General features: G+C 33.7%; 1 protein-coding gene across 1 annotated transcript; it reads left to right on the forward strand.

Annotated features, from left to right (window-relative positions):
- The first annotated feature begins 4,624 nt into the window (after positions 1-4,624).
- Positions 4,625-8,790, forward strand: LOC118486689 (ubiquitin-conjugating enzyme E2 2-like). Its single transcript, XM_035983331.1, has 6 exons — positions 4,625-4,798; positions 5,037-5,179; positions 5,256-5,281; positions 8,013-8,102; positions 8,277-8,365; positions 8,467-8,790. Exons 2-6 carry the CDS (start codon positions 5,055-5,057, stop codon positions 8,593-8,595), a joined length of 459 nt encoding a protein of 152 aa, XP_035839224.1. The 5' UTR covers positions 4,625-4,798; positions 5,037-5,054; the 3' UTR covers positions 8,596-8,790.
- The last annotated feature ends 8,033 nt before the right edge of the window (positions 8,791-16,823 follow it).

Genomic DNA, 16,823 nt, shown 5'->3' on the forward strand with positions numbered 1-16,823 from the left:
CAATAATTTTATTCTGTTAGGTTTTAGACTAACCTGACCATGTTTCTTTTTCCTATCCAGTTAAGCATCTGTGTTTAGTTAAAAAAAAAATATGTATCTACTCTAGTATGTAGTATAGTAATTTTTTAAACGGCAAATTTAAATCAATAACGTACCACTGGAGTATCATCATGCAATTACTCTAAAGTGATTGTATAATCTATCTACTATAATAAAAGAAACCAAGTTTTGAACATGTGTCATTCATTGAATTCATCTATTTTTATAGATAACTAGTAATAAGACCCGCGCGCGTTGCGGCGCGGCAAGCATTATGTGATGTGTTAACCATATGAAAACGCGTATTTTGACGTATTCGATTGAACTCAATGTATCTTATAGTTTCACTGTGATTGAATCAAAACGTAACGTAAATCGAATTTATATCGTACTATCATAACGTATTATACGCTACCCGACTAACTCGAATTTATATCGTCAAGCCAAAAACTCTCGAGGGGGTCAAAGTGGCATTTGCAAAGTTCATAAAAAGTTAAGTGGTTAAAAATTGCATTTCCTAAACTTAAGGGCTAAGAAAGGGCAATGATAAAATTTGATAAAGTTTTGGGGTAAGAAGGAAACTATAACAAAGTTGGGGCTGAAAAGGAAACTACCATAAAGTTAGGGAGTTAAAAGCAAACTATTTGTAAAATAGAGTAGTAGTTTAGGAACTAAATTTGTCATTTTATGAAACTTTACAGGTACCAAAGTCAAAGTGTTAAAATTGTAACATGGTGAAAGTATGGGGGGGGGAGGCAAAGCCGGTGAGGTTTCCACCGACTTTTACTTTTAACAGTATTAGTAAAGTAATAGTAACAAGCGGGTTATGACGAACCTGTCAAACGGGAAGGAAAAAAACGCGTTGCGACGGACCTGTAAAACAGGAAAAAAATATACGAAAAAAACGTGGAATCCCACACGCACATTGCGGCATGTTAACTCACAAAATGTAGAACGAAACCTAAAACGAAAAAAATTGTGAAGATTAAAAGTTTGGGGACCAAAGTTGAAAAAAAAATTGATGGGTTAATTTTGAAAAGATGATAAAGTTTGGATTAAAAGTAAAAAAAAAAACTAAGGGGCTAACATGAAAAGGAAGAAAACCTTTGGGTTACATATGAAAAATTAACTTTTTTTTTTTTTTGAAAAACTCCCCATGCTGTCAAACGGAAGAAAAAAAACGCGTTGCGACGGACCTGTAAAACAGGAAAAAATATACGAAAAAACGTGAAATCCCACACGCACATTGCGGCATGTTAACTCACAAAATTTAGAACGAAACGTAAAACGAAAAAATTGTGAAGATTAAAAGTTTGGGGACCAAAGTTGAAAACAAATTGATGGGTTAATTTTGAAAAGATGATAAAGTTTGGATTAAAAGTAAAAAAAGCTAAGGGGCTAACATGAATAAGGAAGAAAACCTTTGGGTTACATATGAAAAATTAACTTTTTTTTTTGAAAAACTCCCCATGCATGAGGTATAACACCATAATGCTAAAACATGATACTAATTTATAGTTGGTAAATTAATATCAATTAAAAGATAATTATGCAATTAAATTTAATATAAATTTAAACAATTCATATAGAAGATAATATATATAATATTTTAAAATAGAGTAAATTACAAAATCTTCCTTTATGTATGTCACTTATTGCAAACTGTGTCCTTTGTCTTCAATAATTACAGAAAACGTACTCGATGTTTGCAAACCCTTACAAATTATGTCCTTTAGCCCTAACTCAATTAATTTAAATGATTTATTTATTTTATTAAACTAAAATAGTTAAGGGTAGAACCTATTTCAAAAATGTTTAAAAGGTGTTCATTGGTTCTATACTTGTATTTTCGTGTTCAATTCTCAACTCAAATACGGTAATCACTATGTTTACATGACATTTATAAGAACAATCACCGCAATCGCCCCATCCATCGTATATCGAGCATATTTGTTATTTTTTTAAGATACAAATTTTTATTAGATTCATTCAACCCGTGGAATAAACGATGTTTTTTTAAAGATATAACATTTTTATTTTTACTATATAAAATTACATTTATACAACTCGTGTAATACTCAGGGTTTTAAAAATATAACTTTTTTATTATGTAGTATATAAAATTAGATTTATTCAACACATATAATATATAAGATTTATAAAGATATAACTTTTTATTGTTTGGTATATAAAATTACATGTGTTCAACCCGTAACACAGCCTCCCGCTTTAGTCTCCCTAACAGTTGAACTTAGTCTCGCTCCTCAGCTCGACGAGGTTCTTAAAAATGTAACTTTTTATTATTTAATATATAAAATTAAATTTACTCAACCCGTACAATACACGGGGTTCTTCAAAATATAACTTTTTTTATTATTTAATATATAAAATTACATTTATTCAACCAATGTAATAAATGAGACTTTTAAATATATATTATTTTATTATTTGGTATATAAAATTGCATTTATTCAACCCGTGTAATAAACGAGATTTTTAAAGATATATTTTTTTTTATTATTTGGTATATAAAATTGCATTTATTTAACCCGTGTAATACATAGGTTATAACCTAGTTACTCTATATATGTATATTTATTTTAGATTTTGAAACAAAAATACAATTTTGACTAGATGAAGGAAAAGAACAATTTTTTTCTTTATTTCTTACGTTGAGTATGTTAATACCATTGTTGAATAATCTTATCATAATTTTAATAATTAAATCGCATAGGAAAACCAATATCTAAGAAGTACTTGAAACATCATAATTTTTTATAGAGTAAACTGCCAAAATGGTGTCTGAGATTTGATCATTTTTGTTATTTTAGGTCAAAACTTAAACATTTTGAATATGGGTTTCTGTGGTTTCAATTTTTTTCCATTTTAATCCAACAGCAAAATCTAGTCAGATTTTTCTGTTAATATCCAATTTTTTTGTCCTTTTCTTCTCTTTTAAAAAAATCTTAAAAGACCATTTTGTCATTCATTAAAAGGGAGAAAAAAAGACAGAAAAGCTGAATGTTAACTGAAAAATCTGACCAGATTTTAATTTGAATGAAAATAACAACAAGGAAAAATTACACTTTTCGTCCTTTATGTTCGTATCGAATTGCAATGGATGACCTTTAACTTCAACAATTACAGTCACAGTCCTTTATTTGGAAAACCTGTTACACTCTAGGTCCTTTAGCACAAACTAGGTTAAAATTTTCAGTTAATTATGACATGTGCTATGCACATGAGGGTATATTAGTAATTTTACTATTATATAAAACATATTTTTATTTCTTTCATTTTTACAATCACACACAAGCCAAACCCTTATCCCCTTAAAATTAGCTGCAAATGGTTATGAATTAACACAAATTAATGGTTATTCTTGATCTTTAATTCTTCATCATCAAGGGTTCTTGTTTATTTTTGTATAAATTTGCTACAAAAAGATGAAATTGACTCAGTTTCTGCACTTTCTTAATATTCAAACTCTTAAATCTTTTGCAGATTTATATGGAGTCTCCTCAATCTGTTGTGTCACCATTCAAGACCTCATCTCTGTTTCAATAACCCAAACCACAAAATCTTGTTCTTTTTGCAACAAACCCGAATTTCATAACAAAGAAACTCGCACGCGGACCTGAATCATTTCTTGGTGTTCAAATTTACAGATCCTGAACCCACCATACATATATTCCATGTATACATAAACCAAAACCCTAACAGATTCTACTTCCGTCGCTCCGATGTGCCTACATTAAGGAGGGAGATTCCTGGGTTAGGGGTTTCAGCCGCAACAATCGCACTTCACAGATTCTACTTTCGTCGCTTCAATACATTTATTCGGTAATTCCTTTTAAAATTACTAAAGTAATGTTCTTTAACATAATGAAATGGTTACCAGACGGAGGTTCCGGTGAGATGACACGAACGACAACGAAGAAGATAGAAGATGATGATGTTGACTGCCGTCTGGTAAGCGGAGATGTTGGTTTCATGGTGGCGGAGATGAGCGGACAACGACGGTGGTTCTGCCGGAATTTATAGTTACAGATCTGGGTTAGGGGTTTCATATGGGCAGGAGGGAGACAAAGAGGTGACTGGTTGGGTGATGAATGTTGACGGTGATGATGATGATGAAAAATGAAAATATATACTTAATATATAATTTAATTAAATAGATTGGGTAAAAAGACATAAATGCCCTCATGTGCAATGGACATGTTATAGTTAAGTGAAAATTTTAACAAGGTTATGGTTAAAGGATGTAGCGTGTAATGAGGTTTACAAATAAAGGACTGTGACTGTAATTATTGAAGTTAAAGGCTATCTATTGCAATCTAATACAAACATAAAGGACGAAAAGTGTAATTTACCCTTTATACCCTAACAACAAAATTGAAATCAAATGGATCAAATTCAAAATGTTTGAGTTTTAACCTAATGTTTCAAAAGTGAACAAATCTCATTGAACATTTTGGCTGTTTACTCTTTTTTGTACTTATTATTGTTATTATTTTTTTTTCTCAACGGCGAAGGAAATTTATTAACTTTTTTTTACTTTAATATTTGAGATATTTTCCATGAACAGATGATGAACATAAGAGACAAAACAAAGAAAGATCCACCAGCTTACATATGACGCGTTGTTGAAACCCCTCTTCATCTTCCCTTTGTGATCGAGACCACTTTTTGGGGACGAACCACGGAGGCCACGTCATCACCGGTCGATCCTCATCTTCAACCGTCTCTGAACCAACAAGTAATCTTTCTCACTCTATCCATCAAATTACATATCATTACGTCGATTATCAAACAAAACCCTAGCATAGGACCGGTTAACACGTTTATTATACTCAATTGTTTCGTTCCTTGTGATTATTGTTAATAACCTCTTGATATGTTTTCATTTCATAGATCTAGGGTTTGTTATTTTGAAATTAGTTGTTTGGCTGGTAGAATTTGAAACTAAATTGGTTCTTTATTGTTTGTGGAATTAGGGTAAGAGTTGACAAAAAATGTCAACGCCTTCAAGAAAGAGGTTGATGAGGGATTTTAAGAGGTTGCAGCAAGATCCTCCAGCTGGAATCAGTGGTGCCCCGTATGATAATAATATTATGCTCTGGAATGCGGTTATATTTGGGTATGCACTACTGTTTGTTGATCATGTTTTCGTTGGTGAAGATGAATGTTTACTGATCGCTGTGTTTGCGCTGCAGGCCAGACGACACTCCTTGGGATGGCGGTGAGTGAGACGCTTTGTGTGTTTTAGTGTCTCTGTATAAAATCAGTAGAGAATTGCGAGGGCTGACTAAATACTTATACATTTTGCTTTAACTCTAATGCATAAGGTGTGTGCATGGGTAGGTCTTGGGTTAAAATAGGGGTGTGCATGGGTCGGTCTTGGGTTAAAATCAAATCAAACCGAAAATTTTGGTTTTTGAAAACCGTTAGGCATCGGTTTTCAGTTTGGGTTCGCTTTGATTTTGGTTTTGCCATTTGAGCATAAAGTTTTTGGGCCGAAAAAAATTGGCCCAAAATAATGAATTTGGACCCAAATCTTTTTGTTAGTTAATGACTAATTCATTATCCATTTGGACTAAAGTATTTGGGTTACAGTGTTCTCTAAATTCTTATAAATGACTTAAAATTAAATATAAAAAAAAATAAAAATCTAGAAATTTGGTTCGGTTCTGTTTTTCAGTTTTTATTACATGCAAAGCCAAAACCGAACCGAAAGATTGGTTTTTACGAAAACATAAAACCAAACCGTCGTTTTCGTTTCGGTTCGGTTGTTTCAGTTTCGGATCGGGTTTTTCAATTTCATGCTCACCCATTGGAAGATAACAGAAGAGAGGATTAGAGCTAGGTTACTGTTACGAACTAGAAAATCAAAGGCTGGCTTTATTGAAAAACTACTAAGATAGTTGGCCCTATTCAAGAGGGGCTAAACTTCAATACAAGAACACTGATAACTGAAATAAACAAGACATGAAAACTAGAACTGAAAATAGAATATTTAAATGAAAAATAAAAGAGTTACTTCCTAAACTCCAGTCCCTAATTTCAACCTTTTGACTTTCCTCTTGACTTTGACTACCCTAACATTCGGCCCCTACTAACGCAACCCTAAACTTTTGCTCTGTGTTGATTGGGTTAAGGTAATAGACCTTTGACCTGTTGGACTCGGATGGGTCGACCCGCTGATAAGATGGAGTCGTATCAAACTATCAATCATAGTTGTTAAAAATCAACGCCACTTGCGCCTATGCCCAATATCCAGGTGAGGCGAGGCAAATGCGTTTTAATTCTCTAGGTGATGGTTCAGACGCAGATTCCGACGAGATTCATAGATTCCAGAGAGTTTCTGGCCAAATTGTCTAAATTCCAGCCAGATATCTACTTTTATCCAAGGAAAACTACTTTTCTATACCAATACACTAATAATTTAGAACTTTTGGTACTAAATAGATGATATTAAATGTTATATAATAGTTTTTTTATTGTATCTGAAGAATAATGCCCCGCTTGCGGTATGCGCATATAATGTATATGTGTGTGGGCCCTAGGGGGGAGTGAAAGTGCACTAATTTTAACGTTATTTTACTAATTTCTTGAAAATAACGTTAAAAAACGGGGGACGGTTAATCATGCATCATGTGGTGGCGTTGATAGCCGAAGGACAAGGGGGTACATGCACTAATCGGCCTTTGCTGAATGTCATGTGCCTATGTCCAACGCTTGATGCAAAACTACTATCAAGCCGGGGGTCTCATTGGAAGCAGCTTCTCTATTCATACGGAGTAGAGTTAAGGCTGTCTACATCTTACCATCCTCAGACCCTACCCTAGGTTAGCTATTGGTGGGATTTACCGAGTATGATGATGAATATTGTATCTGAAGAATATTATTATTTTTCTAATATATACTATATTTTCATCTTTTTTTTATTGTGCGCTTTTTTTCCTCAAACCCTCGCTTTTTTTGCGCCCAGGCCCAGGCGAGGCCAATGCGCCTTGAGTGCGCCTAGCGCCTCTAATAACTTGTCCTCAACTCGAAAAGAGATTTTTTGTGTGAATTTGCGCCGACTCATATCATAATCCCAACATTGGGCCACATGCTTGAGAGTTGTGTGAACTAGAAAATCAAAGGCTGGTTTTATTGAAAAACTGCTAAGATAGTTGGCCTGATTCGAGAGGGTCTAATCTTCAATACAAGAACACTGATAATTAAAATAAATAAGACAAGGAAAGCTAGAACTGGAAATGGAATACTCAAATGAAATATAACAGAGTTACTTCCTAAACTTCAGCCCCTAAATTCAACCTTTGACTTTCCTCTTGACTTTGACTCCCCTAACATTCAGCCCCCCACTAACGCAGCCCTATACTTTTGGTTTTTATTGACTGGGTTAAGGTAACTGAACTGAGACCTGTTGAACCCAGATGGGTTGACCCCACTGATAAGGTGGAGTCACATCAGTTATAGAGTGTGAACGGGATGAGTGGAGTAAAGACGCGAATACATGGTTGTACTTTTAATAATATAATACGCAGACCTAAAAGCTCTTTGTAATATTTTTCTCATAAATGGAGGGGTTGTGAACTTGTGATCGGAATTGATATAAAGTTAACCACCATGCTTTCATCAAGCATTCAACATGTAGGCTTCAAGTGAAAAACAAGTTATAGTTTAGTACTTCATTGTTACTAGTTTTCATTTTTTACGTTAGGGAGCTCTCCATACATACTAACTTGTTATTATTTAACATGCATTTCTATCCTGAATGTGATTGACTTACTCTTAGTGTTAACTGTTAACAGTGCTTTTGATTACCTGTGAGATGTTTTCTGGAGTTCGTTGGCGTTTTTCTGTTATTTAGCTGACAATTTAGGCATTAAGAATTTCTGTGTAATTTTATTACATTGATATGCTGCATTATTGTATTTGTGACAATGAATACCTGTCAATCTTAGGTACGTTCAAGCTGACTCTTCAGTTTTCAGAAGATTATCCAAATAAGCCACCAACAGTGCGTTTCATTTCTCGAATGTTCCATCCAAACAGTAAGTGATCGTGATCATCATCATCATCAGCTTAAGTAAATTCTTCGGTATTCTTTTATTCGAGATGGAGACTGTGACAACTCAGAGGCTTGTGTTTGTCTTTGAGATTTTGATATATCATGATTCTATTGTTTTTAAGGTTTAATTTTTCATGCACTTTTTGCCGTATGCCAGTTTATGCAGATGGAAGCATATGCTTGGACATTCTTCAAAATCAATGGAGTCCAATTTATGATGTTGCTGCTATTCTGACCTCAATTCAGGTGTGATATTAGCTGCTAATTTGTTTTCTTGAAATAGTTAAAACTTGATCAACAGTGTTTGGCTTTGATTATATTCTAAACTTCTAATGATTTGGTTTCAGTCATTGCTCTGTGATCCAAACCCAAACTCGCCAGCGAACTCAGAAGCAGCACGGTTATTTAGTGAGAATAAGCGCGAGTATAACAGAAAAGTGAGAGAAGTTGTTGAGCAGAGCTGGACTGCCGACTAGACTAAGATAACGGTGCTCGGGTTTATGTCTACTCTACTTGTGCATTATATTCGTGATCTGAGAACCGCTTATAACAGTAATAACGCGTGTTGTGGAAACTCTGTTGGTTTGAAAGTCCTAAGCTTCTATTACCTAATGACAGTTAATCTATTTCTGAATGAATATTTGTGATGAATACTTGGGTTGTTAACTTCATATGCACTGTCCCTGACCCCCTCTCTCTCACACGCGGCACACACATATGTTAGCTATATCAACATTTTTAAAAGTTTTTTTTAACCTTTTGTAAATATATATTATGTAAGTTGTATTTTTACGTGGAAGTGTTTATTTTATTTGACTGGGAAAAGGTATATAATGTCTTATTAAGAACAAGAATGGACACTGATAGTGACAAGCTAACCGACCTCTCAATACTTTTAGCTGTCTTTGTTCCATTCTTTAAATAATCATGTACCCACCACTTATGTTATATCTAGAGGTGTAGAAATTGTGTTTTTTTTTTTTTGGAAAAACGGTCCGGTTTTCAACTGAACCGGTTTTTTCATCTAAAACCAGTTTTTTTTATAACCGGTTTAGGTTACTAACCGGTTTTTCAAACCCAAAACAGTAACTGCTGTAACCGGTTTGGATCGGTTTTTAACCGGTTTTTGCCAAAAAAATTGGTTTTTCAGATAAGAGTAGTAACCGGTCACAAACCGTCTGTTCGGTTCGGTTCTAAAACCAGTTTTGGTTTTTTCCGGTTACGGTTCTAAAACCGATTTTTTGTACACCTCTTGTTATATCCCCACCACTCATGTTATATCTTATAAAATCTATAAAAATCTAATATTAATATATTAATATTAATTAATAAAAGACTCTAATTAATCTCACATGATATTTTCTCTTTCAACTTAATAGTTTTACTTCTATTTTATTTAAAGAAAAATTATACTTATTCTTATTTTATTTACCATTTAATTTTGATTTATCATTTAACCTGATGTGATTTATATATATTTCTTTCAATTAGAGTTAACTAAAATCATATGTTAAATAAGCTAGCGTAACCATGATGTGATTCATATTTTTGTTTGCAATTTTAGTTAACTAAAATCATATGATTTCTTCTTCTCACTTTGATATCTTATACATATCAATTAATTAGTGCCTTAAAAATTCGTCAAATTTTCAAATATTATAAAATCAATATTACAACAAAGATGTTATATGATAATACAAATATTATAATTTTAATCTAAATTCTAATAAAGGATACCATATAATGCCAATTGACAATACCTCCTGCCATCTAGATTTAAATTTAAAAAGTTCAAATTATAAACTATATATATAAAGTGTAACATGCATATGGCTTATCGTATGATATTATGAAATCGCATGTTATATAAAAAAGCATGTTGGAAATCGCATGTTGGTATTTTTGATAAAATCACATGTTGGTTTTTATTTTTGTAGCAATTTCGCATTTGGTAAATATGATGAAATCGCATGTCGGTATATAAAGCACTATCGCATGTTGGTATATAAAGCACTTTCACATGTTGGATTTTTAGCACAAATCGCATGTTCAAGAGTGAATTCGCACCAGATCGTACGGCTGAGATGATCGCGTACATTTTGTACGATAAGAGCCATTGTACGTTAACCTGCCTCTATATATATATATGATAATTAGATTAATGAGATAATTACACAGATGGACCCTGTGGTTTATAGCTAGTTTCGCTTTTGGGTACTAACTTTTTTTAACAGGTTCAGGTTTCATGGTTTCAATTTTGTAACACTTTTAGGTACTAACACCAAACTTAGTTAATTTTATGTTAAATTTCAGTAAAATGACTAAAATACTCTTCCATTTTAAAAGGATCATTTATGTCATTACATTGTTTTAAATTTCAAGGACCATTTGTGTCATTGCTTTGGATAATGATTCACCTTAACCTAATATTACTAAATATTAGGTTATTCACCTACTTGATTGTGCTGATTTTCATTTTGGGTTTGTCAGTTAATGCTTTTATTCCTAAAGTTTTAGGTTTTTTAGTATCAAAAATAATTTAGATGTGTAGCTTAAGATTTAAAACTTTCACTGTCTGGATGCGTGTTTACACTTAATTATTGTTTCGAGTGTTCGGTAAAAATGAGTACGATTATTACTATTTATGGTCAAAATTGGTAACAACTAGATGTCTTTAGCTATCTTATTGCAATATATATGTTTTTTTTTGCCATGTATGCTTTGTGAATTGTGATATGTTGTCTTATTGCAATTTTAAGAGCAGTGAAGGGGTCAAGGGGTAATGAAGGAATATTAAGGGGGTGTTTGGGGTTGAGTTTTGAAAATAGATTATGCGTTTTGAATAATCATAATCAGATAATTAGCTGTAACAAAACGTGCTGCAGAAAGATAGTGTTTGGATTTGATTATGTTGTTTGATATCACAATAATCAGATACTCAACATTGTTTGGATTTGATTATGTTGTTTGATATCACAATAATCAGATAATCAACTATTTGAGTGTTTGGCAAGTATATATATTTCAAAAAAATAAATAAGTGAAAACGTAAAAAATCAGTTTTTGGATTATCACGTTTTCCTGCAGCAAGGGGTGACCTACTTATGGATTATCACGTTTTGAACTCTACAAAACGTAAAAAATCACTTTTTATTAATTTTTTACCAAACACTCAAAATAGATTTTTTGCGATTTCAAAACACAATAATCAAATAATCAGGTTGAAAACGCAATCCCAAACACCCCCTAAATATTCTTTGAATTGACTGTATGTTTAATCTTAAAATAATTGAGTCTGTAATTGGAGCTTTGATCAATGTGATAAAAGATTCGTTTAAATCGACAAACATCTCTGAGAACATGGTCGAGGATAGGGGTTCGTGAAGATACGAGATTAAGGTTAAGGACTTTTATTTTAGAAGGATGACACAGTTTTGTATTAGTTTCTCGTGTTAGAAGCTTAGCTTCTTTAGTCCATTTTGGTGACCTAGGAATATTACAACTGACATGTGTGTCTATTCGAAGTGTTATGGTTCCTATTATATGTTTCCATCTATTGTGGTAGCTTAGTAAGGATATGTTTAGTACTACTTTTGTAGTTTTATGTCTTTTTCCGTTTTTATTTTGACTTTTTTGCCTAGATATGATTTTATGTGATCATGTCTTTTTCTGTTTTTATTTGACTCTTTTGTCTAGATATGATTGTGGAGCTCAGGGTCTTATTGGAAGATGGAAGCAGTCTCTTATCCCCCATGATAGAGGTAAGGCTGGTCTATATATATCTCACATTCCCAAACTCTATTGATAACTAGGCTATGAGTAGAATTATAGTGGGTACGATTGATTGATTCTCATTTCTCAGAAATATGATAATATCATCTTTTCCAGGTTTTAAAATAAAGTTATTTTGTGGTCGAATAATAATTGATATAATTTGGTGGCAATCAGTTGGAATTTTGGATACCGACACCTTTACATACATTAAATATATAGTATTAATAAAATAATATTTAACATTATAAGTCGATTAAAATTTGAAAATAACACAATAAATATACTTTTGATGCCTCGGATACCGCCAGATGCCAATTAATATGTTGAATACGGGTGTACTGTTGGAGTCTTAAAAACATGCCTCTTAAACCTTGACGAAATTAATCTGTTGAATACGGGTGTACTGTTTGAAAATAACACAATAAATATACTTTTGATGCCTCGGATACCGCCAAATGCCAATTAATCTGTTGAATACGGGTGTACTGTTAGAGTCTTAAAAACATGCCTCTTAAACCTTGACGAAATTAATCTGTTGAATACGGGTGTACTGTTTGAAAATAACACAATAAATATACTTTTGATGCCTCGGATACCGCCAAATGCCATAATCTGTTGAATACGGGTGTACTGTTGGAGTCTTAAAAACATGCCTCTTAAACCTTGACGAAATTGATAATATAAAGTATTATAAACATTTTTTTTGAACAACGATTAATGTTAATAACAATAAACATTGCAATTACTGAAGTGACAAATTTAAAGTATTCGAATGAGTAAATAACATACCGTAATAGGCTAATAGCTAACTGATGATTTCTGAAACTCTCCTTGCATTCCTGAAGCTCTCACTGTTATTATTGTTATTTTTTTTAAACTAAAATGGGTATCGAGCTAATATCTAACGGACTTAAGTTATAAATCTTAAGATTCATAGTTTTAAATGAACCTAAGATATAAGTAAGTTTATGTTTTATATGAGTTTTCTATTTAGATACATATATTCATGACTTTTTTAGAAAAAATGTGCCCTGGTCGGGGGAGGGGGGGGGGGGCGTGAAGGGTCATTCACGCCCACCCCAGGGTCGGCTTTGATTATAATGCATTTAAGGACAATTTAAGATACAAAAAGAAGTTAATAACTTTTTTCATTTAATACATAAGGTACAACCCTAAAATGAAGATAAATTTGTCGCAGGATTAAAATGAACTGTCGCAATCACCATTCTTAGGGTTCCAGAAAAACCCTAAACTCGCTGCTGGAGTGCCTCCTGCCGTCGTCTTCTTCAGCCTCACGACACCACAGACACATGTCTCTCCGTGACATGATTCCGCCACCACGGTAGTCCGGCGGTTGATGCTTTTGTTGATGCTGGTTCTTGTTTTGATTACAGAGAAACAGAGGAGAGAATGGATCCATATGCAAAAACAGAGAAGATTTTGTGATACTAATAATAATAGAGGTGAGCCACATTTTATGCAGCAGGCAATTGAAAGACCCCTCCGTCAAATCATTGTACAATATCGATGCACATAATTATCAATCTCGATGCAATATAATTAATATATATAATATTATATCAATGCATGTATGTTTAGAGGAGAGTAGAGGAGAAGCACCGTAGAAGGCAACTGTAGATCTTCTTTTGTTTAATATTATATATAATGTACAACTCTTTTTATGTATTTAGATGTTTTAATATTGTTAGAGAAAAATTAAATTATGTATTGATAAAATCAAGGTTGGAGAACTCGCTAGTCGTTAGTCGGCCAGTGAGGTGGGGACTAGCGATTACTCGGGATTACTCGGGATTGACCGGGATTAATCGGATCAGAAATTATATATAAAAATATTTTTATTTTTATAAATATGTATATATATACTCACACATCCATATCAATATAATACTTAAAAAGGTAAAAGTAGTTCAAAATACAACCGAAACTTACATATAAGTCATAACATAACAAGTCTCAGTACTTAAAATTCAAACATTAACAAATAGCTCAAATGTAATCGTCATCCCTGTAGTATTCAATGATTTTGACACCATCCGACTCGTATTCAATCTCCTCGTCTACTTCATCCTCTTTCTCCGACTCAAATTCTTCGTCATATTAGGGTAAGGGATAAGGAAAATGGGTTAAAGTTGTAATCTTGGGCCTGTTTTGTAAGGATTTTAAATGGGCCGACTAGGCGACTTGGGCCGACTAGGGCGGCTTTGACCGACTAGCGACTAGTCGGCGATTAATCGCGATTTTTGCAACACTGGATAAAATAAAGAGTAAACTGCCATTTTGGTCCCTGTGATTTGGGCACTTTTGCAATTTTAGTCCAAATCTCAAACTTTTTAAATCTGGGTCCCTGTGGTTTCACTTTTATTGTCTTTTTAGTCCAAAATCCAAAAACCCCTTATTTTGACTATTGAAAGCTGATTGTTTTGTCCTTTTGTTCAGAGGCATTTTGGTCATTTGATTTTAATATAACATTTTAACTAAATTAAACAAAAGGAGACCATCATCTTCTTCACACATAGTTCACCCACCTCTAGCAGACCATCATCTACTTCAAACCCAAACCCTCCCAAACCCAAACCCGCCACCATTCCTACACCTGCCACCGCCCCACCAGAAAGACAGCCTCCACCTCTTCTCAACCCCCACTGCACCACCACCATCCCCACCGCACTACCACTACACCACCACCCCTGTCTCTCTCTCCCTAAAACCTAAAACCCAAGCTTTTACCCTCTCTTTCTCTCTCTAAACTCGTTCTAGGGTTTGGGCAAGGTAGGCGGTGGCGGTGATGGTGATCATTTGCAGATGAAAGAGAGATGAAAGAGAGAGAGAGAGGCAGTGGCATCCGGTGGAGGAACGGCGAGTGGTGGGTGAACTATGTGTTTAGGTTTGTTTTAGCCATCCTTGTTTGATTTGGGGAATTTGTGAAGAAACGTTAAAGTTAGTTAGGGTCAGGGTTTCGACGCGAAATTGGGGGATTTGGGGACGGAGAACGAGCCACATGACGAAGATGATGACGCCGGTGATGAGGATGATGCCGATGATGAAGATGATGACGTCGGTGGTTGGGTGGCCGGTGGTGGTGGTGGTGGTGGTGGTGGCGGGGTAGCCGGTGACTCGTCTAGATTGATCGGCCAATGAGTGAAATGGTTGTTGTTAATGATGAGGCGATGATTGGTGGTTGTTTGGGGAAGATCCGGTTTGTGAAAGGTAGGGTTTGTGGTTTGGGAGGGTTTGGGTTTGAACTTTGAAGAAGATGATGGTCTGCCATGTGTTTTAGGTATTAATATGTTATAATAGAATTAAAATGACCAAAATGCCCCTAAACAAAAGGACAAAACAATCAGCTTTCAACAGTCAAAATAAGGGGGTTTTGGATTTTGGACTAAAATGACAATAAAAGTGAAACCACAAGGAACCAGATTTAAAAAGTTTGAGATTTGGACTAAAATGACAAAAGTGCCCAAATCACAGGGACCAAAATGACAATTTACTCTAAAATAAAATATAAAATTGAATCAAATTAAATTCACCATCTTCAACAACTAGTTCAACTTTTTCATTCTCAATAATGAAAGTATTATTTGAGAAAACAAATACCCTGTTCACATATAAAAAAAAACTCTAGGTTGTGGCCATTGATAAAGACCAAATTTTTAAGAAAGAATAAGGAGAAAAAAGCTCTAGGTTTTTTTTGAATGTGTGAATTATTCGCGAATGTCGGGAGGTCTAACATACGGTGTCTTAATCGGGTCTCTGTTAGAGAGCCCTCACACAATAGATCTTTAATTTAAACCCTTTAATGAGAAACCACTATCACCCAGACTTAAACTTAAGACCTAGAGGGGAAACTCATCCAAACCCATCATTAATTAAACTTAAATACCCATGACCACCACTAGAGTAATAAGGAAAGATAGTTGTCGCCTGAAATCTTTTCAAGTATGCCTATTTGACATATATATACGACTTTTTATATGTATCAATAATGATTGTTATCCTTTTTAGGTGTAAGCTCATTGGTAACCAACCTTTTTCGTCATAAAATGGGAGGTGACAAAAAATGTAAAAGAATTATTACGATCGGTCACTAGTCGTTGTTGGTCACTTATTTTGGATAAACATGCGACCAATATAAAAAAAATATAGACTTGTTAATTCGAGAATAACAAATATATTTATATATCAAATAGAAAGAGAAATATTTATTTGATTCAGGATGTAATGTGTTTCTTAGAGCATTCATATCCATTCCATTATATTTTCAGGACCTGTACAAGGGTAAGCCAAATAAAGCATAGGCTTTGGGCCACTAAAATTATAGGGCCTTCACAATTTGATGAAACCACAGTCCATTTATAAAAGATTTAGAGTGTGGGTTATCAACAGATTGATGGTTGGTAGTGTAGTGGTTTTGTGTATGTATGGATGTTGGTGAGACCCGGGTTTGAATCCCTGGTTCACCATTTTTTCCCTTGTTTTTAAATTTTAACACAATCTTTCAAATAATTACACTTGGGCCTTTCAAGTTTAACTTTCAATCACATACATTTTTTTGGGAAAAAGACCACAAGATTTTACTTCGCCTTAGGCCACCAAAATGGTTGAGCCGGCCCTGCATATTTACCTTCGTGTATCGATAACTGTACCAGGCTGGTGCCGATTTTTACCTTCATGTACCGATAACGAACCGGACAATACATGTATTTTCGATACAATTACCGGTTGACACAAAGCTTATTCAACTTAAAAAGCAAGGAAATTAATATCAAAATAATAAAAGTATTAAAAAACTATATATATTACTATAATATTAAAAACAAAATTACTTACTATTCAAAAGGTTGTAAAATTAATATAAGGATAATTACTTACTGTTCAAAAGGTTGTAAAATTAATATAAGGATAATAT

This window comes from Helianthus annuus, chromosome 14 (assembly GCF_002127325.2).
Source record: "Helianthus annuus cultivar XRQ/B chromosome 14, HanXRQr2.0-SUNRISE, whole genome shotgun sequence".
In the NCBI taxonomy this organism is placed as follows: domain Eukaryota; kingdom Viridiplantae; phylum Streptophyta; class Magnoliopsida; order Asterales; family Asteraceae; genus Helianthus; species Helianthus annuus.

Bases quoted from the DNA above. Each gene is read 5' to 3' on its own strand.
- LOC118486689 (XM_035983331.1), top strand. From the start codon at position 5,055: ATGTCAACGCCTTCAAGAAAGAGGTTGATGAGGGATTTTAAGAGGTTG. The intron at 8,103-8,276 runs GTAAGTGATCGT...GCCGTATGCCAG, and splicing joins TCGAATGTTCCATCCAAACA to TTTATGCAGATGGAAGCATA. The intron at 8,366-8,466 runs GTGTGATATTAG...ATTTGGTTTCAG, and splicing joins CTATTCTGACCTCAATTCAG to TCATTGCTCTGTGATCCAAA.